General features: G+C 44.4%; 1 protein-coding gene across 3 annotated transcripts in view; it reads right to left on the reverse strand.

Moving 5' to 3' along the window:
- The window catches only part of AIMP1 (aminoacyl tRNA synthetase complex interacting multifunctional protein 1), a 50,426-nt gene that overhangs the window by 21,936 nt on the left and 2,036 nt on the right, over positions 1-26,454 (reverse strand). The window contains exons 2-5 of one of the 3 annotated variants that reach the window (XM_066573897.1): positions 20,621-20,674; positions 9,778-9,911; positions 8,393-8,506; positions 6,897-7,040 (exon numbers count right to left, since the gene is read on the reverse strand). In XM_066573897.1, the coding sequence (XP_066429994.1) occupies positions 6,897-7,040; positions 8,393-8,506; positions 9,778-9,911; positions 20,621-20,622 (394 nt within the window). In that variant the 5' untranslated portion in view covers positions 20,623-20,674. Of the gene's footprint in view, positions 1-6,896; positions 7,041-8,392; positions 8,507-9,777; positions 9,912-11,995; positions 12,125-20,620; positions 20,675-26,454 lie in introns of those variants that run through there. The other 2 variants (XM_066573899.1, XM_066573898.1) reach the window with 2 other exon arrangements.

Below are 26,454 nucleotides of genomic sequence, written 5' to 3' on the forward strand. Positions count from 1 at the left end.
CTAAATGATTTTACGCCATAGTCCTTCTAGATAAAGCCAAAAGCTTTAGAGAACCAGGGCATCACATATACAGAGCTCTTAAAGAATTTCCTTATACTTGGTTAGGAAGTAAGTGTGCCCCACTCACGCTGCACCCCTGCTTCTTCCCTAATCTGTTGGCATGACTTAAAGGGTTTTCTTGGGATATAGATATGGAGGATCTATTCTTAGGACAGGTCATCCAAACTAGATCAGCGTGGGTTCGATTTCAGCACCCCCTGCTGATCAGATTTTTGAAGGCTCAAGTGAGCACTACAGCCTCTTCACATCATACCAGTCCCAAAATGTATACTATTTTGAAAGGTCCTAAAATTTCAGAAAATGCCAAAGTTTGTGCCATTTTCTGTCTTGTGTTTAAAAATCTGTCTAAAAAGTTTAGGCCAAGCCCATTCACAGTAAGCAACGCATGCTTTCTCAATATTTGCAATGCAGTCAATAACAAATCATTGTGTGTGCCAAAGTTGTGGAAAAATGTCAGTTTACACAAAAATAAGACAAATACATTGATAAATTCCCCGTTATTCTGTATCTAGTAGTCGTTCTATACATGTTCTAACCTATCTAATGTGGAGAGGTTGTATGTAACTCAATCTCAAATCAGAAAATGATACATTGTAATATATTGGAACCTCATTACACAACATTTCCCCACTTTCAGAAGATTAATTCTGTCGTTATGTAGAGGCACGTTGCTTAAATTCTTCGACCATCATAAAAACAAAACACTAGTTCTTCGCCATTCAATGAGGCCGACTGATCTGCAGAATAAGCCTAAAATTAGCAGTTGTAGTAATGATACCTAGCTGAACACACAGGGCTTGGCAGCCTGTCATCCATCACTACAAGAACACTGGTCATTTGATAGCGTCCGGAGTAGATGGGCTACTTTACAGTCGAGTGACTGGTGGTTCCTTTGGGCTTTTGAAATATTACCTGTACCAATCAGCTCATCACAGGCCAATGTCAAAATCTATTTTAGAAACCACAATAGGGAAAAGAAAAAGTAGTAATGAAACCACATTTGCTTGAAAGACGGTTACCAGAACCGTCCAACGAATGCTATGGGACTCAAGATTTTTAGGCAACATTTAAACAAGTACTAAAATACACCGCAGTAAAGGATATGTCCATCATTGCAGATTTTTCTTTTGACCGATGCATTTTAAATGAGAGGGGAAGAAACTCTGCAGTAGGTCTTGAGTCAAAATTTCCTGCCATTTTTAAAGCTCTATGATTCTTGGAGGGAACATTCTAGTTTACTTCCAGAGACCCAGCACTCCGTACATCGAAAAGAATGCTGCAATGGTTTCCTGTCTGTCAGAACATGGTTTCCCTCAACGGCAAACACTGGATGCTTGTTTGCCAGGTTTCGTAGACATTATATGTGGAGTCTTCAATTTGTCTGGATCCACTGACCACAATCGGATATCCACAGCCAGCTCCATACAAGATAGCTGTTGGCCCCCAACCTCCGCATAAACACTCTTGGATCGGCATGTCTTTTTCAATATGAAGAGGGAGATAATCGGATGCCAGACGCTCTGACCCAATTCATCCCTCTCCAGAGAGCTGCTGAGATGCCCCGTGACTACTAGGAGGATAGGCCGACATTTATCTATAAGGCGCATGGCCAGCTCTAGTTGTCCACCCGTAGGAAGTAGGTTGCCTTGTATAAGATGCATAGTATTAATTTGCTCAGTTGCGCTGGATGCTACTCGGAGTTATTGAGGACGTTTCTTCTGCCATGTTAGTTAAGCATTGGGGTAAGGCATTTTCCCCCATTTCAATGAATTTAACCTTTTAAGTAAGGCCTTGGCATAGGAGGCGGGTAAGAGACGGCGATTAGGATTTCCTTTTGTGAGAGGCTGAACTTGCATGTTTTGGTAGTTTCACAACGCTGCGTTTACCTCATCCACAAATCAGATTCCTTCCTCTCGTCTAGGCTATTTTTCGTGTCATTTAATTAAAAAGCGTGAAATGGAAAATACCCTGCTGAGAGCACAGAGGGGAAGCATGGCACAGCTCGCCTTTTTTGGAGACAACAGCAGTCAGTAAATCTTTCTGGCGTTAAAAACAAGTCGAGTTTCATAATTGGCTTATTGGATTACAATCAATAAGAGCGACTTTATAATTATGACATATGTATTCCAGATGGTATTTTGTTCTTCTTTCCAGAGGAAATCAGGTCTTCCAAGTGTGAATTAGCTTGATGAAATCTAAACGTGCATCCCTCCAGCTTGAGGAATAAAGGCGTTCTCGGGCGTCCTTGATAATATTCTATCTCTTAGCAGAGGTTCACATCATGTATTTAATGTAAGTGTAGTGTAAATGTTAATGTTACATAAAAAAATATGCAAATTTTAGCATATCTGTACTATTTTTAGCATACGTGTAAAACATATTGCTATAAGTTTTCATATGTTTGTCAGTTTTTTAAAACAATAAAAAATATATATGACTTTCCTTTAAATAAAGTTTTGAAGTCTAACACTTTTTTTTCCTTTTTAGGCATTTGAGAACAAAAAAAAGGATACAGCAAACTTACGGAAAGCTACAGCTTTACGTTTCCTATTTATTGCAATGGGGGAAAAAAAACAACCTATACGTATGCAACGCTTTTCTATCCCACAATAAACATACACAAGTGCAATGAAGGTAAACCTAAGTCAGAAGCAGGAAATAAACCACAATGATATACTATAGAAACCTGCATTCATAAATTGTAACATGGAATTGGTGCTGACATGTGCGTTATATTATCAGTGCCGCAGCGAGATCTCTTCTTTCGTCTCTCGGCGCAGTCTGCTGCCCTCCTCATTAGTATAGACTACAGTGTGTACAAGCACCCATCTCCAAGTATATGCTCTTCTTCCCTACAGCACATTCTAATGTCACATCTATGTTTGGCTCTAGTGTTGTAGACCTTAGGAGTTACATTAATGATCAAGCTCTGCTCTGGGTCTTTATATGAGAAATCGACACTTTAGATTCCCTTTGCACTCTATATATTTATGACACTGCCGCATTGCCCACTGGTACCGAGGACATCTATCTCAGAGGCTGGGTAGGTCTTTCCACCATGTTTTGTCTTTGTTATACATGTGCTCTTATATAGTCACTCCAAAAGGGTGCAGACAGAAGTGGAGCTACTCCAGTGAATTATGGGATCCAATTGGTGGGCATAAGTTTGAGAAACTAAAATTAGTAAGGTTTTAAGGTGCTGCCAGCCCAGTAAACGCCAGAGTTAATTAACAAGGAGTAGGAATGATTGGGAAGACAATAGCAGAAATACTAGGTAAATGGTGCAGCCCTTGATAAATAGCAAATTTAGACCAGGAGCGCAAACCTGACTTGTCCTTATTCAACAAAAGACCACATGAAGCTTTTTGGGGACACTGCCCCTTCCTCTGAATGGCTGGGGTGAACGTGGCTACTGAGTGATAGGGCAGTGTGAAGGCGATCAAGGAAGTAGCGGGTTCAGGAGCCTTCTGTGACTACTGTGTGATCTATATACAGTATGCCTGCTGTGAAGATTAAAGGGCCACTGTGGCAAAAACACATTTTTCCATCCTTGCCCAACCTTAACTTATTTTCCTGTCATACTCTTGAGGTCTCTCTTGTGTATTGCAGTCACTTCCATGCAGTGCAGCCCCCTCCTCGATGCTTATCAGGCACCATCTTGATGCTGAGATTTTTTGGTTTCATTTTCACATCAATTCCATGACTGACAGCACTATCTAGAGGCTATACCATTTCTGCCTGCAGGGGGTCAGTTTAATTATCTTCTATTATTCACCTAAATTAGCTACAGACCTTAATAAGTATGCAGTCCGGATGATGAGCTGTGATCTGCTCTATTGTAACTGTGTGACAGGAGCTGTGTGATCATCAGTAACTATGATAGGAATGACAGTATTCCCTCTTCCTAGGCAGTTTCTGTGGTAGGGTCCGTACAACAGCATAACACAGACTGAGAAACTGAACACATAGACCCAAGTAAATCTGGGCTGGTCAGAACGGAGATCGCATGACCATCTGAGGAGAAAGAGGGCAAGAGTCTCAGATAAAAAGCAACAACTAACTACGGTGACACTCACTCGCTGGGGATGGGGGTGGGGAGATTGCTACATAATGATTGAAAACAAAAAAAAAATTACAATACTGCCTCTAAGAAAAATGGGGAGGGATGCTGTGACTTCTCGGGACTGCATAGACTTCTGGGAGTCCTTCTCTGATGACTAAGGAGGGGAGAGGTGATGGCAGAAAGGGTACATTGCACAAAAAATATTTAGGCGGAGCTCTATTTTAACAAAAGGTAAAGAGACCCTAAGTGACAAGTAAAGTCAGGCCCACGTCCCTTTAAGAGAGCATATTGCTGGACATATACTGCATTGGAACACTATTATTAAGAATCTGCGTTACTCTAGGTCCATTTACTATTGTATTAATTTGTGTTCTGAAAAATATTGTCTGACACCTGCGTGTAATTTCACAAGCAGATTATTTTCCTGAAAGAGTAGTAGATGCCTGGAACAAACTTCCAGCAGACGTGGTTGGAAAGTTAACAGTAAGTGAGTTTGAGCACGCCTGGGATAAGCATAGATCTGTCCTGGGAGAAAAACAAAAAGGGAGATAATAAACGTGTGGACTAGATGAAGCACGTGGGCTCCTTCTGCTGTCCGCATTCTAGGTTTCTAACGGATGTGGAAAAAATAGAGAAGCATTGCTAGACTGAAACTCCATAAAGCGGCGTGAGGATTACACAAGCGCCTCTGCCCTCAGGCCACCTTGTCACACTGGATCAGGAATCCGATTTCCAAGTGAAAAGCAATACTTCCTCTGGAAGCCAATTCCAGAGCCTGATCACCCTCCGGATAGAAACAAAAAGGAAATTGTCATTAATCAAAATCTTTTAGAGCCGTTGTCTTAGATGAAGCAGATTGCAATTACATTCTTGTGGGCCTTAACTTGCACACATTTGGCAGTAGCTACATCTCCTCGAAGACTTCCTTCAGAAACAGCATAGGGTTACTTAAAAAACTGGACATACCTCCAAGTGGAATAAACTGCATTCTTTAAATGCCACAAATGTCACAAAGAACCCAAAATGCTAAACTAGATGAAGGTGCCGTTCATCTGAAGTTTTACGGTGACAGACTCCGATCCGGAATCCACGTCTCTTTGCCATCCCTTTGATTTCAATGAGAACCAGCATTGTAGTTGTGTGAATTTGAAAATCCACATCAGAAATCCGCATTGACCGTACAGATTTCTAATGGTACGAGATCTTCTATATAAAATGATAGGTGGAGTAGAATATATAAAGTAAGATGCCTGTGTAGAGGATATGCTGTGAAGCTACCAGTGCTACAGCGTTCTGACAGTTCTTAGTGGAACAGTAAAGAATAAGGTTAACTGGCAGCATAGATGGAGCCAAAACTGCAGGCATCAAAAGTGTGATTTACATTTACAACAGTTGTATGATATTGTATTAAAGTACAGTGTTGTACTAGGTTAGCAGTAGCATGCAATTTCATTATTTGCTATGTTCTAGAGACCACTCCTCCAATTTTACATTGCACACATTTTGATAAATATTCCCTATTCTGTTGTAATTATTAGGCTCAGTTCACACTTCATTTCCAAGACACGTTGGAGATATGCAGAGGGAGTTTTCCTGACGTACAGCTCTACCTTAAGTCTCCAATGTATGTCACTGTATAGGCATAAGACAGCTAGGGGAGGGATCACTAGCCAGTAGGAGTAGCCCCCCGGCACTGCCTGCACCAGAAGACTGGCGTTCAGATTGGTAGCATCTAAGGGCAGGAGACTCGTCAGTTCCTGCAGCGGGGTTCAGCAGTCAGTACAGGGTAAAATGTCAAAGGCGGCATTTCTGATGCCATGCATGGCCTGGAAATCCACATATGAGTAAAAGTCCAGAAGCCTATGGGTGTGCTAAGTGACTCCAGGAGGTTGCGTAGTGGTTGGTTGAGAACAGGATGGGGCGTTCTATCTTTGGGGGTGAAATTAGAAAAAAAAAAAAAAAGGATCTAGTGATGAATGGACGGAGATCTGGGGTGGCATAATCTTCATGCTCTGGACGTAGATGTCCCATACGCTACACCAAGCATGTCCAGGCTGGAACCATTTCAGAGCCTAACCTTCTGCTAGATTGGAAGCATGTCCCCAATACCTGTACATGCCACTACAGTGACATAAGTTGGCCACTGACAACAATTGTTTACTGTGGCAGACCTCACTTTATAGTGTACTATTAACACCTTCAGCGGCAGGTTTATTATTACCATGTCATGCCTCACAGGGCAGATTTTTTAAATGAATCAACAATGCAATTTAATCTCGCAAGTATTTATTAAGGAATGCAACAATCACATCGCAACATTTGTTTTTGTAATGAAAGAATACATTATAAAAATTTTGGAAAATTAAAATAAAAACCCCAGAAGATTTCAGATGACAGCACAGTGCTCTGCACATTTCAGCACTAGAGCTGTCCACGGAAATCTCCTGGGGTTTTTAACTGCAGGGTCAGTGCAGCAAGCCCTGGAGATTTTACAGGCATGCCACTTAAGGCGTTACAAATTAAAAAAATATACAAATAAATAAAGCGTGCCGGCACATATTGGTCATGTGTATACCAGAAGGACACTCTTTTGGTATACGCTGGGTGCATGAAGGCATATAGGCAAATTGGAGTATACGTCAAAGCTTTCTCCTGGCGTATACTGCCAACACGCCCTAAAAACAAGATGTGAACTGAAAGGAGATGTAAACTGAGACTTAGTAGAGCACATCTACAATGTCGCCGTGTACCTCTGTTATAAACCATGTCATACCTTTTTTTTCTGGCTTCTCTTTCTTTTTCTTATCTTCTGCTTTTGGTACTAGAGGGGGGTTCACAGGGACGGGTGGAGCAGCGGGTTCTGAGGTAGCTGGGCTGGAGGCAGCGGGTGCAGCAGCAGGAACACCAACTTGTTTCACTAAGGCATACAAAATAAGATATATATAAAGAGGCAAACTCCCCCCTAATGCTTCACTCATAGCCAGGACTTCTCAAAATTGGCTTATTGACGGAATACACTGATTAACCATGACATTAAATCGCCTCCCCCGTCTCCCTCTTCTGCCAAAACACCTCTTACTCACTGAGGCATTATCTTCCCGGGGCAAGGAACCTGCATGGGGAGATAGAGGATGGACATAGCTGGTGTCATGAATGCCGATTAATCCGAGAGCAGGATGGAGTGTCTCGGACTACCAGAGCACACTGTACATAACGTACATTACGAATCTGGTGGCCGTTTTACATATACAGTTCTGTCCTGCAGCTTTGGGGTATGTAAGAAGGGAGATCACAGGGCTCCATACATCACCGCAGCCAGCTGTTTCTTAAAGCAGACAGCTCTGATAAGCCATGCCGCTCATCGGAGCTGTTAACCCTTTAAATGCCGCTGTCAGTTTTGACAGCAGCATTTAAATGCCCTGACCGATGTTTGGGGGCCCTGTACGGCCCCCCCGCGAGCATATCGTGGACTGCTGCGTGGGTGTCATGGCAGCCGGAGGCCTTTTGAAAGGCCCCAGGGCTGTCATAGCAGAATGCTTTAATAGAATGCCTGTCAGACCGCAGTATAATGTAAGGCTACAGCATTACATTATACTGCAGGAGCGATAAAAGCATTGCAAGTTGTTGTCCCCTCTGGGGACAAAAAAAAAAAAAAGTGAAAACAAGATCAATAACGTTTTACTAATTATTTGAGAGAGAAAAAAAAAAACAACACACCTTTTTGCTATATTTAAAATAAAATATTCTAAATAATAAAGACAAAAATACATATTTGGTATTGCTGCCTCTGTAAAAGTCCGATCTATCAAAGTAATGCATTAAAGTTATCATGTCATTTTTGTTGCAGTTTGTGCTTCGTAGAAAAAAGACGCACTGAAAGATGGAAGAATTTAATTTTCCATTTCACTCCACTTTAAAAAAAATAATTTTTTTTAACGTTTTTCACTTTATTATATTGCACACTAAATAGTACCATTAAAAAAAAATACAACTCTTCCCGCGAAAAACAAGCCCTCATACAGCTACGTCAATGGATAAATGAAAGGGTAATGATTTTTTAAAAGGGGGGAGGAAAAAACAAAAACTGAAAAAAAAATGTCCTTAAGGGGTTGATAAATATGTTTCAGTACAAGCGCTTCAGTCCCATGTAAAGTATAAAAGGAATCCATCCCACCCAGTATGTTAGCTAAAGACATACCAGTAAGTATACCAGTGAGCAGTGAATTCTGAACATATGCCTTAATCCAGCTGTGATGGATGTCATCCTACCTCCATTATTGATCTCTGTTTTAATGAGTTGTTCTTTCAAGGCTTCAATCTCTTTCTTCAGCTTTGCATTTTCAACACGCAGTTTCTTCTCCTCACGTTGAGTTGCTTGTAAAACTAAAAAGACAACAAAATACAATTAACATTTGTGAATTCTGATAAAACTCTGATGAATTCTAGACAATGAAGGCCTATTAAAAGCATACCTAACTTTACATGAGAAATAACAGTATTCCTGTCCATTTTATCACTTGTAGCCTGTATATTTCTCCCATTTTACCCTCTGTGGGGTGTACATCTGATTCTCCATCCTCTTAGGATTGATGGGAGGAGGCTGTTGTGCTATGTTCTACAGACTGTACACAGAGTACTGCAGATCCTGCTCTCTAAGTGTCTGTAACACACAGACATCATCATGTGGTACAGTGTATAGTAAGAATGAGCAGTGGAGATGTGATTGCACTATCTGAAACATAGTAAACAGGGACTTACTATTCTCTTGCAGGCAGCATCTCTGAGTTCCGCCTTTCCTCCTCCCCTCTGCTCTCTATGCTGTACATTTCAATGACTTTGATGACTCATCCCCCTCCTCCACTTCCTGTTCTGCTATGCCTCCTGTCACACATTTGATAGCAGGCAGTGGCCAGCAAGCCAGGAGGAAGGGAGACCACTGATGGCCAGCATTTTAGAGTGATTTTTCATTGTAAAAATGTCATTTTAGGCAAACAAAGTACCGTAATTTGCATTATGGCTAGTTATTAGAGATGAGCGAATGTACTCGTAACGAGTACTTACGCACCCGAATACCGCCATTTTCGAGTACTTCAGTACTCGGGCGTAAAGATTCGGGGGGCGCCGGGGGGCGGGGAGAGGCGCGGCGGTGCGGGGGGGAGCAGCGGGGAACAGGGGGGAGCCCTCTCTCTCTCCCTCTCCCCCACACTCCCCACTGCTACCCCCCGTGCCGCCACGGCGCCCCCCGAATCTTTACGCCCGAGTACTGCAGTACTCGAAAATGGCGGTATTCGGGTGCGTAAGTACTCGTTACGAGTACGTTCGCTCATCTCTACTAGTTATCACACAAGTTGTTTGAAAAGCTAGGGGCCGTTTCAAGGTAAAAACTGGAAAACACAGAATAATGCAATTAAGATTATAGTAATAGGTCAGTCCTCTAGAAATCTATTAGCGAGTTAACAGCTTGGTGGTACCCTTGTTAATGGGGCATAAGGAACACCACAGGTATGGCACAGCAGACAGTTATAAGATAATGTATGTTCCAGATTTATGTAATGGTGAATACAGACATATCAGCAGAGCGGGCAGCTTCACTTTAACACTTCAATTACTCGTTTAGCAAAACTGTAGGATATAAATACATTAATACTTCGTACTTGCTTTCTCTTTCAGAAGAGCGACTTGCAGTTTGAGGTATTCAATCACTTCATCAGCTTCGGAGGCCCTCTGCTCTAGCTTGTTCAGAACTGGGTTGCTGGCAGCCATCTTCCTTAGGGACCTGACAAAGAACCTACAGACAAAAATTGTATTATTGGCATTCCTTGGCAAAGTGCCTCGCGTAAGGCAAGTATGCAAAAAAACCCACTGTGGACTTCAGAAGCCAGTTTGACTCCCAGTAACAAGCCAAAGACAACTTTCATAGACATCAATACTAAACAACCCAAAACTTCAGGGGGTTAGCAGCTGATTTCAAGGAACATCAGAAATAATGAAACGATGGACCGCATTATTCTTACAGCCCGCTGAAACGGAGGTCTACTGGTGTCCCGTTTCAGCAGTTGCCTACAATACCAGAGACTGTTCCGCTCCAATCTTCTTTTCAGAATCAGAGACGTTCTTCTGGACAGTCATGACATGAGAAGGCCCTAGGGCCTCATCTCCACGGGGAAATTCGGGCCCGCACGGATTCTCCATGCAGAAGTCCCTCCTTTCCCGCAGACGTGAGGCGAATAAATTCATATATACTTACCTATCCGGACGCTGCGGGTCTCCTGTCCGTCGTGGCCGGATCTTCTTTCTTAGGCTGGGCAGATGTGCTTGGCACACCGGCAACGTGCCGCGCGCATGTGCTGTGCACATTTTTTAACTCCTGCTTTCCTGCAGCACAGCACAAATACAGCTGCAAGTGTGCTGCAGGACTGGACGGCTACCATGGAAGCCGCGGGAGCTGTCCATGTGGGAAAACCTCACAAAATAGAGCATGCTGCGGTTGCTTTCCTGCATGTGCGATCTGTGCGCCAGGGAAAAATGACATCCGCAGGTACTTAATTACCTGCAGGTGTCCAATGATTCCCTATGGGCGCGGATCACGCATCGGGACCCCCACACGGATTCCTAAATTCCATTTTGCCCGTGGACATTGGGCCTTAGCAGATCCACACAAAGGCACAAAAAAATGTACACCGTGCATTCTACTACTTTTTTCCTTCTTTTACAATGGAAAGCTATTATCCAACTGTACACCGGTTGGGGTAGACACACGGATCTTAGAACTTAAATGAAGTGAAACTCCAAGTTTTAAGACAAAATAAAAACTCCTCAGTGCTAAACAAAAAAACAAATTAAAAGTCTTTTGAGAACTGGCAAAGTCCAGATTCACACGGACGCATTTGTGAGCGCAAAATTTACATGCGCAATACGCAGAGAATAGAATCCACTTATTTCAATGCGTTCATGCACATTTCCATATTTTGTGTACGCATCTTGGTCGCACAAAAACAACGGCAGCATGCTCTATTTTTCTGCGCATTTGCACATTAAAATTCCCTATTGAAATCAATAGGGGGATGTGGGGGGGGGGGGCATAAAAGCAGATACGCAATTCCGCTGAAAGAACACATCTGGAACTAATTAGTCATTTCAATCAGCGTATCTTTATTTGCAGTAAAATATGCCGACATGCGCAAAAGAAAAGAAAAAACCTCATTCTGTTGCGCTGAGGGACACACAAATGCGCATAAGCTTGTGCGAAGGAGACTTCATACATACACAAGGGGGCTTCATACATACACAAGGGGGCTTCATACACGACCGAACCAGTTTTTTCTCTTACTGAACAGAAGCATTCCTCAGCGCTGGGAATAAAGTATGTAGGAATGTTATCTGCACGCTGGGAAGCGGACGGCGCTTACACCCACATGCAGACGCTGGGAAACAAATGGCAAACTGCAAGATGCACAAAAACATTCAGGAGGTCAAAAAAAAAGTGTAAAAGTAACCAAATACATTGTAGCGTACAGCCTCGTCAGAATAGACTACATTGTGTACAGAAATACTCCTAGCTGTACGCACCAGGGGGTAATTCTAACCCCAGCCGCCCTCCCTGGACCCGGCATGTGTCACACAAAGCAGGAGACGCACATTATATAGTCATTAACTATCCGGCAAAGAGAGAACAAGCGATATTAGGGCAGAGATGTGGCATCAACAAGCCTTGTTACAAACTAACTAGGTCCCATGAAGTATCAGTATGGAGGCTGCGCTCCGACCCCAGCAGGGCCCGCCGCCCCCAGTCACTGCAGGGAAGGGTAAAGCCCCCACTACAAAGTGGATCATTGCTGAAGAACAAGATCCGCAAGGAGACTCGTACGTTACCGGCAATCCCAGTGTAAGGTCTGATGCAGAAAGGAGCTGAGCGTCAGACAGAGTCCATCCGTGGTCAGCAGCAACTGTCCGCTGTCAGTCAAGGAGCGACATACCACAGATCCCTCAGCCGCCGCCGGGAAACATGAAACGTCACACCAGGGTTTGGTGGGCTTTTATATGTCTTTTTTTCTGGGTGGCATTAAGATAGCAGGAAAAAAAGCTTCAGAATGGTTAATGCACATTCAGTTCCCTACTAAGGACGGGCTCACAAGAACGTATTACAATTGCGTATTACGTGCGTATAATACGCGGTGAATGCCGTCAATGAAAGTAAACTGATTTTCATTGTTGCACTCACACTTGCGTATAATGAGCGTAAAAAAATAGGCTGCATGATCTATTTTACCACGTATTACGCACGATAGAGCCCTATTGTTTTCCGTAAGTGCGTTCAGAACGCAGTACATACGCAAATATATTGCATATATATGGCGATTTTATGCACGTTGCTAGTAAACGTGAAGAAAGCTTAAAAAAAAAAAGGGAAGAAGAAACCAAGCAGTTGAAGTATGGCAGCGTGCGTAAGATACGCCGTTCATGCGCGGGCAAAAAGGCGACACTACGTAGGGATACAGCATTCTCTGCGCTTGTAAAACACTGCGATTTTTATTTAGCATATTACCGCATGGTCACGTGAGCCCGGCCTAACACCGGCAGAGTTTAGCTGCGGAATCCGCACCGTGGATCCGTAGCAAATGCCGGCCATAGCATGGTATGGAAAAACACTTTTTCCTGCACACTTGTGGAAACCAATTGTGGTTTATGCAAGCGGAGGGAAAAAAAAAATAAAAATCACGCTTACCGGCGTGAGCGAGTATGCTTCCGAAAGTATAGATGTAGTCTACATCAAAAATTTTTATTTCTAATTGTGATTTTTTTAAAATTGTTCATGTACCTTTTTCAAGGCCACAGGTGACGGTCGAAATGTTGTATGGAGGAATGAAGGAGCATCGGTCTTGATGCATTTTTTCTTGCACCAAGTATGCTGCTCAGGACTCCCTTTTATGGATATGGTATTGAAGAACTTCTCTTTTACTGGACAACGTGAAAAGCCAGCAAGTGAAGATGCATTTCGGGGTCAGACCCCTTCTATTGGAGACCTTCTGATGAAGGGGTCTGACCCCAAAACACGTTGTCCATTGCTGGCTTTTCAAGTTGTCCAAGAAAAGAGAAGTTCTCCACTACCGTATCCACGACCTCCGGTTTCTACCAAGTTTAGAGTGTTATTCCTCTTTCACCAGCTTTTTTTCCCCTTGTCACATCGACGCCCACCTAGGGGGAGTGTTTTCTGGCAGGCAGCACCACTACCTTTCCAAACGCCTAGTATTCCAGATCCTTATTGGCTTATCACCTTCCACCAGGTTTTTGCTCCACCCTCAATTTTTTCTCTATCTTTGCTACTCACCGTTAGCCAAATGGCACACTTGTCGTTTTGGCTACTAGAACTACGCACCTGTGGCTGACCCTACAAAGGCTAGTGTATTAGACAGATCCACTTTAATGAGTGTAGTAACAGAAATTAGTCGGCGAATCCTACAGGGACACACAATAACGGGACGGGCTCTTCATACACAATTGATAGTTGATATCAGTGAGATTTTAACTATCAGAAAATGTTTTTGCACACAAGACTGGTAACAAGTCCGGCTAACATAAAACGTTGCCGAATGTCATTAAAAGCAATGCAAGTCATAGGTAACACACAAACACAACCCGCCAACGGGATGTCCCTGCACATCACAATTTGAGTAAAGTCAGCGTTTTGTAGATGCTGGGCTTCTGGAAGGACTCTGAGCATACCGGGCGGACTGGCATTTAGAAAAGCCAACACTTGTGCATCACAAAATAGACCAGGCGAAGGCGGACAGCTGCACATGGGGCCGAAGGGAGCTGAGCAGTCAGACGGGTATGGTCATTCCACTTGGTCTGAGGCCAAATCATTATCCCAGAATAGATTGGCTACTAGTCAGTAATTCATTCGCTAGGAGAAGTTGTACGACAACGTGGAACTGAACCTGATAAACAAAAGAACTCGTTTAACCATCTCTAAAAACCCAATGTCCTCTGCAGAACTATACAGTACACAGAAATACGCAGACGTTGCAGCATACACTACATATTGCGGTAGTAAACATTCCCATGGTCATTGGACAACGGCAAGTTTTAGCTTCCTTGAATACAGGCAAACCAGTTCAGTTGGCTTCACGCCATCGGAATCTGTTAGGTGTGAAGAACAGTCACATTCGGGCAATTTAGCAATCTGAGACTCAACGTAATGTTTCATCCTTTCGAGACCAGAAAGGTTTCAGCTCTTCATTTTAGTTTATTTACCCCCACCTTGCAAAAGCTATGACTTTCTTGTTCCATGAACTTTCACAGCAGAGTCGGAGGTTCTAATTAGAACTTCTGTTGCTGAATGCTGTTTAAACACGGGACAAAGTAGAGCAGCACGCAGGGCTATTTTGTATCGATGTCAACCCAACAGACCTCATTATAGTCAATCGGGTCCGTTGGGTGCAGGGCGACTCTGTCACGCAACAGCTCCGATCCGACAGGGGGCTCAATTTTCATGCACATTTGGATCCATTTGAATCCACGGTGAGAGCCCGGCCTTTAGTCATTGATTTCAATGGGGGTTATAAAAAAAAAAAAGAAGAAATCTGACGGAGCAAAAGCCTTTCAGCTTTTTTTTTTTTTTTTTTTTAGATGAAAAACCAATGCAGTCTGCAGCATTATTTTCCCGTCTAAAAAGCGGGAACCTGGTGAAACGGCTGGAAGCCTTTAAGACGGTTGTACAGCAACATTGCTACATTTTAGTGACCATGTTGCAAGATCCCTCTGATGTTATTCATTTAGGTCACCAGAACTTTGGCCAACCCAAGACTTGTAGCCGTAATACGAACACCACCAAGATCCCCCCTCATTATGTCATCTGAATGAGTGGAGAAGGGCTTATTTGGGGACGTTTTGGAGAAAACATTTAGCTAAAAAAAAAAAAAGCTAGTGTTGAGCATGCGGCCCATAATATGGTTTACATCATATTAATAATCCCACAGAGATGTTCTTTATCAAGATCCCAATGTTAATAAAAAAAAAAGGCAAAATGTGGTGTAAAGATAAATGGTTTACGATCCGAGCCGGACCACAAAGAAATTTAAGTCAATTCATTGAACAATAAATTTTATTCGATACACCTGATTTCTGAGAAATCCCTTCCAAGAAACGCTCCAACATCTGCAGTTGTTACGGACCAAAGTCACCAAGTGTAATAAAAATATACTTCAAATGGTTGCTGTACGCTTTATTAGGTTATAAATTATGGCCATATTTAGGTATTCGGAAACCTTTGCCGGAAAACATGAATAAGACCCTCATCCAGAAATAATTGCACGTAATGAGTGTTGGATGGCGGATCCTCTGAGCGATGCCATCTAGCAACAGGGCAACTTGCGGATACACAAAATATCTGCTAAATGTCTCCTTTAGAGCCACCTAGGGGTCAATAAGGTGGCAACGGCCTGAAAAACTACTTTTCGAAGTGCTACAATAAGGACGTGCCGGCTGCTGGGCATTTCAGATTGCACACACTTACGGTGGCCAAGAGTGAATCCTCGTGACTCTACCATATAAACGGTCACAACTGCGCATATGAAAGGTCAAATGGTGCTATGGGGATGGGACAGGTTCCCTTTAAGACCCGTCTGCAGGGAAGTGCTATGGACCAGTTATTATAAAGCCTGTTATTTGTATACTTATTCCGCAGTTATCTTATTTCAGATAATTTATCTATTACCCCCCATCAAACTGGGTTCTCATTTTACCAACCTCGGAAGGATGGAAGGCTGAGTCAACCTGGAGCCGGCTACCTGAACCTAGCGGGGAATGAGCTTGCAACCTTCAGGCCATGAGTGAGAGCTTAGGACTGCATACTGCTGCCTTAACACTCAGCGCCACACGAGACCTGGTTATTTCATGCAACTCCATGTGATATTATGCTGGTGCTTCACGTAACGGCGTGACCGCGATTTGCTTTGAAGCCATTCTCTATAATCTGGTAGCTGAGTGTTAACGGAACGCTTCCTCGCAGACGTAACTGGTGTAACAGCAGGGGGTCATACATTCCAGCTCAGGCCGTGCCTAAAGATTTAATATGGAAATAATAAGAAAAGAAGAATAAACCCGCTAACATGTCCCCGAGATGCCAGCCTGGAAAGTCCATCAGTGCCCGTGTTCCTAGCACAGCTGGAAAGATCCGGGAGAGAATTACATGCGAGCGAGAACAGAGCTAATCTACAAAACAGAGGGTTTCCAAAATGAAATGAAATCTCATTTAATCACTTCTTTCTTTTCCACAGTTATAGGAACGTCCGCACCCAAAAGTACCGGCCCACCTCCAACAACAACAAGCCATGTGCCGACCCGCCGCGCTCTATGCTGCACACCGCACGCTGGGTTTATAGGGCCGTGCAAACAAAATCCATGGCAAAACTTACGTGTCATTTACAGGGCCCATTTATGGTCTTTTTACAGAGTTTCAATGGAATAGGACGCACACAAGGACCTTACAGCACCTCCTCACGCCTCCAACTTCACAAGGGGGTTCTCTGTAAGATACCACATGATTCCAGCAGAAATTTACTGTGCTGCGAAACCTCCGACTTTGTACGTAAGTATCACATTCCCCGTGCATGCGTATTTGTACAGCGGTGCTCAGGGTCATACAGGTTTCTGAGCCCTAAGGCCGACTTCACACGAGTGTCTATACACACGCAATAAGCAAAGAATAGAGCCCATTGATTTCAACAGGTTCATATTTCCATATTTTGGAAGCGCATTTCGTCTGCGCAGGACAAAAAAAACAAAACAAGAAAAAACAAACTAGAATATGCTCCATTTTTCTGCGTATTTGCGCAACAAAGGTCCCCATAAAAGTCAAGGGGGGTGCAAAAGTGTGCCCAATGCATAAGGAGATGCGAGAAACATTGTCATTGCGCAAGAAAAAAACCATCTGGAACTCATAAGACATTTCAATCTGCAAGTGAACATTCTTTGCGTGTGCAGGAAGTACAGTAAAATACACCGACATGCGTGCACCCCCCCCCCCCCCCCCCCCCCCTTGTTCATTACACAAAAGCTACGCTCATATGTGTGTAAATGTGCATACACTGGTGTGAAGCCGGGCTCAAACAAGCGTAAGATCACCGCATGTCCCGTGCGTGTAGTATACAGCCATTCGCAGGCTATTAGATACATTGCCTTACACTGGGTCGCTCACATTCGAGTGTAGGAATTGCATAATATGCAAGCGCAAAAAAAGAACGCAGCATGTACTATTTTGCCACATAAACAGATGCCAAGTGGCACCCTGAAAAGTTATTGTAAAGCTCCTAACGTGCCGCGTAAGTCTTACGGATGCCGCACAGCGGCACCTGTCACTGGATAGTCAGTGGGGCTGACCGCATGGCTCCGCGGCAGCCGCCCCGTGGACTAGCCCCATTATGTTTCCATACCTCCTGTTGCCGGTACAAGTTCCCCTCAGGTCCAGGTCTTGGTTATTTCCAGTGGATGATCCCCACCGCTCACTCAATGGGTCACCCACTGAGAATAACCCTTGGAACCGTCCACTTGAAACACCCACAATCATACAGAGCATTTCCATATCTAAAATGCTCAAAGAAAAGCCACTAATTGTGAAGCCGTTTATCCATTGAGCATCCCCGTAACTACTATACTGCCTACATCCATCCCAACCCAGCCATGTGATAATGTGGCACTGATTTGTGCACAGATATGAGTCCATGTAGCGGGAAATGGTCATCACGCGTCGCCTCTTCATACAGATCTGCATTGGATTATTCCAAAATCTGAACATCCCCTAAGAAGCGGCGTCGTTCACCCACATCATGGCCCTGTAATCGTCACCCCGTGTGCCCTACACTTAGGAGGTGGAGTAGTTCACCCAAGTAATTAAGAAAGACGGTGATATTGCACAACGCGGCCCTGTAAGGTTGTTGTATACGGCTGGATGGAAAGTATTCATTAACCAAGACAGTCAGGGTGAAGGCTAATAGGAGTCTACTCCAGGGCATCAGGATTCCAGTTCACAAGGGTGATGAAGCAGTTGGCTGTGGCGCCAGGGTTTGCTTTTCGCACCTAACTTTCGGGGTCCAGCTCCATCTCTCCCAACAGAACCTGGGAGGGAGAGAAAGCGGCAATGGGGAAAAGGGAAGGAGAAAAGGCAAAGAAAATGGAGATGAATGAAAAAAGGGAAAAAGAAGATCCAAAAAGGAAAAATTAGAAGGAAAGTATTTCATTCCTTTTTGCAGAGTTCTAAAGTTGGGTTTGCTTAACACTCTGTCAGAATGTGTGTCAGTAAGGAGGGAAGAGGTTAACACACTATTCTCCTGAAACCTCATTTCCCAGGAAATTTTTGTGGCTTTTCAATCAGCTTGTACCTGAGCCCGATAAGAAAATACTAAAAGTGAATCCAAGGTTTCTACTAATCAAAGTAAACAAAGCCAGGTGCCTCCACCATAAACCACGGCCAGATGCATGAACCGTGAGGCTGGCACCTTCCCAGAGCGGTGCCACCGCACCCCACATACCAACTGTACGGCAGGCGACTCTTCCTGGACCTCAGGAAGGTCACTTCTTTGGTAATCTCATTCGACTCAACCTTACAGTTCACATAGAGGCGTCATCATGAGGTGCGGAGTCCTACACTAGTCCATAACTGGGGGGCTTATCACAACATTCGCACTGCTCTGTTCCACGGCCAACATATTCTCAGTCTTAAAAATGGGCAAAGTTTCAGAGCCGAAGTCCAGAGATTATTAAATGTTGGTGTGATGGATTTATGAAGAAAATGAGCCAAGAATAGAAAACATAGTATAAAAGGCTGCGGGCTAAGGAGGCCGAAAATGTGCTGAAGCTAATATTGGGGTTTTACAGGCAAACGTTACTATCGACCTGTGCTCAGGATAGGTCATCAAGAGTTGGTTGGCTGGGGTCTGCCGCTGGGGACGCCGACCAATCAGCTGTTCCAGTGTTTGTTGTTACCGGCAAAACACACAAGGTGCAGAGTGGAAGCAGATGGCGTCGACCCGTGTAGTGGTTGGAGCTGGCAGTTGCAGGCATAGCCGTCACCGATTTTAATGAGAGCTGCACCTGAAATTACTAGTGTCGGCCATTAAAATGGGGTTGGAGACATCTGCTTGCACTCTGTGTTTTGATGGTGAAAGTAGGTGCTGAACAGCTGATCGGTCGGGTCCTGAGCGGTGGACCCTACTGATCAACTATTGATGACCTATCCTGTAATGTACTTTTGCTAGTGTTTTTGCACTTCATACACACTGCCTAACCTAAGGCAGGAAAGCACCCCCCCCCCCCCCCACCAGGTGGGGCAGGAAAGCACCAATGGAGTGCAAGAACACCAGCACATGTATATTACAAGCTGGGAAAGAACAAGACATTCAATCATCTACTTGTTCTCTTGTCTGAGAAGCAAATAGGAAGCACTTCAACATAGGATGGAATGGGATTGCAAACTGGTCACTACAATTACCAGGCAGCCATAACAGCCCAGTAAATGCCATACATGATGCATGATGGTCAGTTTGGCAACGATCCCGCCCAGCCGGCACTTGCATCACACCCTGTCGGAAGCCCTTCCTATTCATCACTCAGCCAAGAGCTCAAGTGGATAGTTAATCGTCTTATTTTTTTTCCCCCCTCAGGCTACATTCACACGGGCGAGCACAATATCAGGGCCAAAAAAAACTCAGCTCGATATCGCGCTAGCCAAAATGTGATTTTGACAGCGATGCAAAGAGTTTTTGATTAAAAATTGGATTGCATCGCTTCTGTGAAGTTGTGATTTTTACGCGCATGCTTCACACGCATGAAAGGATCACAACTGTTTCTCATTGACTTCAATGGGAAGTGTCGCGTTCACACGGCATGCAAGTGCCATGCGTGGTCTTAAGATCCCATTGAAAACAACGGATAAACTGTTCTGCGGGAGCGCCCAAAGATAGAAAAAAAAAATCGCTCGTGTGAGTGAATCTATTGAAAATAATTCATTTCATATTCGTGTGAGTTTTGTGCACATCGCCCAAGAGTCACGTGAGAATATGGTTCGTGTGAATGCATCCTCAGCTTGTATAATATAGGCACAGTATTTCTGCACTAAAGGTACGTTCATACGTGCAGAAATACTGCAGATTTCCCATAGCATAACTGGCTGCGGAATTCAACCATGATGGGTAGAATAGCGATGCATGCAGGGTTCTCTTCCCCATCCAAGTGGCAGGAGCAGACAGAGCCAACTACAAGCCAATAGGGTTTGTTGGATGCGGATGGTGTATGCCATACAAGGGATCTGGCACTGGACACTTGGCACTGTGGGCATCAGTTCTGGAGACGACCCCGAGTATACTGAAATTATGTAAATGATAACTAGAGTATTTCTGCTATTCCTAACGAGACATGTATATAATTAGCCTAGAAGAAAAGCATACATGTCCTAAACAGAAGCGAGACCATTAGGAAGGCTTAGATGAAACGGGCACTTACATGTATAGACAGTAACTTGCCGGCCAGGAGATTGTTCCCACAGACGCTGGAGATCTACAAGCAGAGACCAGAAAGGTTTCACTCTTCAGCTTACCAGTTGCTTCCAATGCTGGGGAGCTGCCGATGCTCCACTTCTACAATTAGGCCAACTTCACACAGGCGAGTGCGATATTAGACTGTGAATCACGGAACGGTGCTGCGTTCGCCAAAATGCGATATCCCCGCTGATGCGAGGCGTTTTCATATCAAAACCGCCTCGCTTCGTAGAAATAGCGATCCTCCGTTGTGGCTGTCTCCCATTGTTTTCAAAGGTGAGACCTCGCGTGCACCTAGCACATGGCGCGATGCTGCCGCCGGCCCAATCGAAAACAATGGTCAATGTGATAAGCCCAAAGACAGGATGTGCCGTTCATGTGTATGACCCCAGTCAAAAGAATGGGCTGCTTATTCGTACGTTTCGTAACACACAAAACCTGCACAATTTCCTCGGCTCTGCGCGTAAAAGGCCCCTTGGGTACTTTTACACAGGCCGACCATCGCCCCACCCCCCCCCCCCTCCAAAAAAAGAGGGACTTTTAATGATATTTGTCCAGTGTAAAAGCGGGACCCGACAGAATAGCGAGCGGGAAAATCCTAATTATTCACTAGTCACTTTGTTTAAACTCACTGGAACAAAGCGAGTGATGAGCCATTGGAAACAGACAGATGATCATCTTTGAACAACGGCCAGATCACGGTGAATGGATGGGGACGACCGTAGAGACCCCCGGCGCGCTCCACCTCCATCCACTGACCGACTATCACTCCTGTGTACAAGGACAGCAGTGATAGTCGTCCGTCTAGGCGTACACTAAGGGCTCGATCACACGGGCGTACGCCGTCTGCGTATTATGCACATTTTTCCAAGCACGCAATACTCGTTACACGGCAACTATGTAGTAACATGTGTATTCACCGCACTTATAGACTATAATGGTGCGCAATGACCACCAAAACAGGACATGCTGCATGAAAAACGTAGGTCTGAGTGGCCCAGTGTAAGTCAATGGGATTTCACAATTGTGTGTCATGTACGGTACACAAAAGATATGCGCGTAATACGCAGCTTAAATACGCCTGTGTAAGTGAGCCCTCGTGCCACTGAGCTCAGGAACCGCACAGGGTTACGTTTTTATTACTTATTGCCGCCGACATCATTATATTTTCATCTTACACCGTACATGTCGTTCCCCAAAATCCTCCCCAAATCTTATCATATCAGCAAGAATCCAAATTCAGACACAAAACAGAAATCCCATAATGCAGCATTAAAGGGGTGACTAGCAAGACAATCTACTTTTAAGCGCCCTGTTTGGAATTTAACAATGGCGGACCCCTCATCTCACCATGAAGAACCTGCATGGTCCGCACGGATTCAGTGGGCATTCTGTAATGGTATGTAGGGGTACAGATAGCCACCAGCAGGGGGGAAGCTTACTACGGGTGTGTAGATGATTACTATGATTAAACATTAATTATCTACGGTATGTATGTGAATTATAGAACTGGTGCCTATAGATCTCAGTTTAGTAGCCTAGGGCTCCCAGGTCATTTGTTTCAGTTCAGCAATATGCTTTGTGGGTACTTGCTGGCGACGTCCTCTGACCAAATCAGGAGCTTGGGTCCCTTTAAGAGGACTATTTGACATCGCACTTCTGTGCTGGAATAGAAGAACTTCTGAACATAAACACCCGGCTGTTCCTCTGCCAAATATACTTGTGTAGAAGCAATGGGGAAAGTCTACTTATTTTTAGTGTTTCGTACATCGATCCAAGTGTAAAGTGCCCCGGAAGGGAGAGTCACCGCGGTTCGCCGTGCAGCGGATTCCACTAGGTGTAATGAAAACAAGCAAGAGAAACCACGTAATCTTGTAGATCTGATACCTTTTAATGGCTAACAAAAATACATGATGTAATAATAGCGAGCTTCTGAACCAACGCAGGGTTCTTCTTCAGGCTTATGGATTGGATCTGAAGAGGCATGTTGTGTACCTGATCATGTGCAGTAAATGTCCTGTTGGGGGTCTTTATGTTGGAGAAACAGGACAGAAACTGAAAGCCAGGATGAGATCTCATCGCCACACGATTGAACACAGAAGAGAATTACCTGTGGCGGAGCACTTTTCTAACCATGGACATGACATAGGAGATATGAGAGTTTTGATATTGAAGGGTGGTTTCAAGTCACAAAACCACAGAAGAATTTGGGAATATAAATTGATAACAACCTTTGACACGCTGAATACGGGGTTAAATTATTCCCCAGGATTTATGCGTGAATGGGAAGTGTGAGACATTTATTGCACAGATAAGACCCCCATCAGCAGTAATTCAGGGACCATAAACTTTCACTCCCTTATCAGTGTTTAGCTAAAAATGTCAGTGTACCTCTTGTAGCATTCCTAGCCTGACAACCCCCCCCCCCCCCCCAACAGTAATTTAGGGACCATAAAACTTTCACTCCGCTATCAGTGCCTAGACAAAAAAAAGTTTGTTTTCTGTTGCAGAATTCCTTTTAAGTGCGAACCAATCACATCCATATCTGTGCCTTGTCATAAGTATGTATGTTATAAGTGTGTATAAATATCCATGCCTCTTCAGATCCAATCCATAAGCCTGAAGAAGAACCCTGCGTTGGTTCGGAAGCTCGCTATTACATCATGTATTTTTGTTAGCCATTAAAAGGTATCAGATCTACAAGATTACGTGGTTTCTCTTGCTGGGAACAGCCACTAGGTGTAGAAATGGTTCTGAGGATTATTGGGCTTCTAGCACCAGTGTAAGTGAGGCCGCTCTCACACAGCCCACTTATTACCGCTGCGCTAACCGCAGAACAACACTCCCATTGATTTCAATGGGGCTTCGCAGACCAGCATTTGAACATGGCATTTCTAATGCCACGATTTGCAAGGGCTATCTGCTATATTTTAGTGCTTTTTAACGCACCTCATCACCCATCACAATGATGGGGTGCATTAAACGCTGTAACATATGTTTAAAAATGCTGCGCAAAACTGTGGTGAAACACTGGGGTTTCAGACTTGATGTTTCGTGAATGTATGTGAGAGAGCAGCCGTAGAGGGAGGTGCTGACATGCTCTGGACAGCTGACAGGAAGGGTTCATCGATTAATGCTGCTTGTGCCAAATTCCGAACTCCCTAAAATGTTCAATTTTACAGCGTATTATGCACAATACAGCCCTATTGTTCTCTACGGGCACCTTGTGTATTGTGTATAAATGCCACACACATTGCTAAGCAACAGAGCAGGAAATTTTAAAAAAACAAGTCAAACTGTGCAGGACAGCGTGCGGTATAAAATCACACGCGGCAATACGCTGGCTCAAACAGCCGTAAAACACTGAGCTCCAGGCCGCGGTCACAAGAGCTTAATGAAGAAAGGTTAAAGGATCTGGGAATGTTTAGCTTGCAGAAGAGAAGTCTGAGAGGAGACTTAATAGCGGTCTACAAATATCTGAAGGGCTGTCACAGTGCAGAGGGATCAGCCCTATTCTCATTTGCACAAGGAAAGACTAGAAGTAATGGGATGAAACTGAAAGGGAGGAGACACAGATTAGATATTAGACAGTGAGGGTGATCAATGAGTGGAACAGGTTACCACAGGAGGTGGAGAGTTCTCCTTCAATGGAAGTCTTTAAACACAGGCTGGACAGACATCTGTCTGTGATGATTTAGTGAATCCTGCCCTGAGCAGAGGGTTGGACCTGATGACCCTGGAGGTCCCTTCCAACTCTACAATTCTATGAAGCCCATTTACATGTGCAATGGGTGTTGAGTATTATCACACGCATGTGCGTTTTTCTGCACACAAAAATACACACAATCATGTACCCATTTAGTAAAGTGGGCAACTTTGATTAGTGTAGTTAGTTCAATACGTGCCATTTTTATGCACAAATGCGTGGGAAAATAAGAGCACGGTTCTATCAATACACAATGGGCTCTAGTCACTGCGGAGCATGCGTGCAGACTACACTCCTGGCAGACAGACCTTAAGCGGTATAATCAGTATTTCCCACACAGCCCCTCAAAGTCACATCACCGCTGGGAACCTACACCCTGATTGTACAGCGAAGTCACAGAGGAGTACGGCCATACTTACTCACCAAATACTAGTAGGCTCATCCACCAGCTCCCAGTAGATGCAGAAAGACTACATGGAGGAGCCTCCAACAGGTGAGAAGTACTGATGACCCGCCACTCACCTGACCTACCTGCAGGGAGGGGAGTGGCCACCCAGTGCTACACCTGCAGACAGGTAAAGGGTGGCAGGCCCAAGTGTACCACTTCATGCAGAGCCAAAGCCCACAGACTGAGGTTAAGCAGGCTGCACCCCAACCAGGAGCAATGCACATTGGCACTGACAGCCCGGGCTGCCCAGCACAAAAAGCCAACCAGCTAGAGATGGATATATTGGCCATACATGCTGGGGGTGTCGATGCCAATGTGATTTAGATGTGAGGCACAGGGCAGCCCACTGAGTTAAGAATATGGCGTTACTAATAGGCTGTAAGCCCGTATGGTACACTGCACCTATCAACTGGCCCGACTCCTTATGTATCATGTATCTATGTGCACTTTTTGTGCTAGGCAGCTGCCTTCTCCCTCCTCGCCCGGCGACGGCGCAGGCAAAAAACAGATTTAAAAAATATATATCTGTACTACAGATGACCGATGGCGAGCGGCCGCAGTCATCCGCCGTACAGAATTCAACAGGTACGCAGAGCCGCCGGCTGTGATTCTAAGGGCTCCTTCACACAGGCGATCACGATACTGACGAGGAAAAATAGCGTCTTTTTTTCCAGCAATTTTGAGCGTCGGCGCTGCTTTTTCTCACAAAAACATTGCTGCCGCTTGCATTTTTTTTTTAAGTGCGAAAGTCAATGTTAAAAACACATCACACGAAAATCACAAGTGCGAGCTCTGTGACGCGATTAAAAGGAGGCTCCATAGGGCAACACGGGAGATAAAAACATTTCAGAAAGATACGGCGTGCCGCAAATGTGAAGGAAACCATTAAAAATCATCGGCTTCATAATTCTGCATTTTTACCCACTCTCGCATCGCGCGACTTATCTCCAGTGTGACGGCGTCCTAAGACCGGTTTCATGTAGGCGAGGTTTGTGTGAATATGAACCGCATTCTTCTGAATGGGCTTATACACGAACCATTCCACCTCCCCTCCGCATCACATTGCACCGAGCTGCGGGGAAAAAAATTGTAGCATGCCCTACCTTTAGATGTGCTTTCACATCGCATCGCCCACTGTATTCATTGGGGCCAGCGGCAGCATCACGCCACGCGTACTAGGTGAAAACAACGGGCGACACTCCGTGATCCTCTGCCACGGCTCCGGAGGATCGCTACTTCCCGCAAAGTGATGCGAGGCAGTTTTGATTTAATAAAAAACACACCTCACAAATGTGGAGAAATCACATGTTGGCGAGCGCCATATTGGGCTGTGTTCGCCCGTGTAAACTTAGCCTAAGGCTACATATACACAGTCAATTAAAATGTGGTGCCTGAGATTTTTGGCGCAACTTGCATCGGACATCCCGTCTGTGTGCTGAACTCCATACATTGACATGTGCTAGTCACCTCCAAAAACTGGACAAGAACAGGCATTATTGTGATTTCTTGTATTTGGACTATCAGTCCGATTTAAAAAAAACAACAAACAAAAAACAAACCCATGTGCATACGGCCATTTAAATGAATAGATGCTATTTATCTGAATTTTGGGCCAAAAATCAGAGGGAAATATTGTCTATGTGCC

This window comes from Eleutherodactylus coqui, chromosome 7 (assembly GCF_035609145.1).
Source record: "Eleutherodactylus coqui strain aEleCoq1 chromosome 7, aEleCoq1.hap1, whole genome shotgun sequence".
In the NCBI taxonomy this organism is placed as follows: Eukaryota; Metazoa; Chordata; class Amphibia; order Anura; family Eleutherodactylidae; genus Eleutherodactylus; species Eleutherodactylus coqui.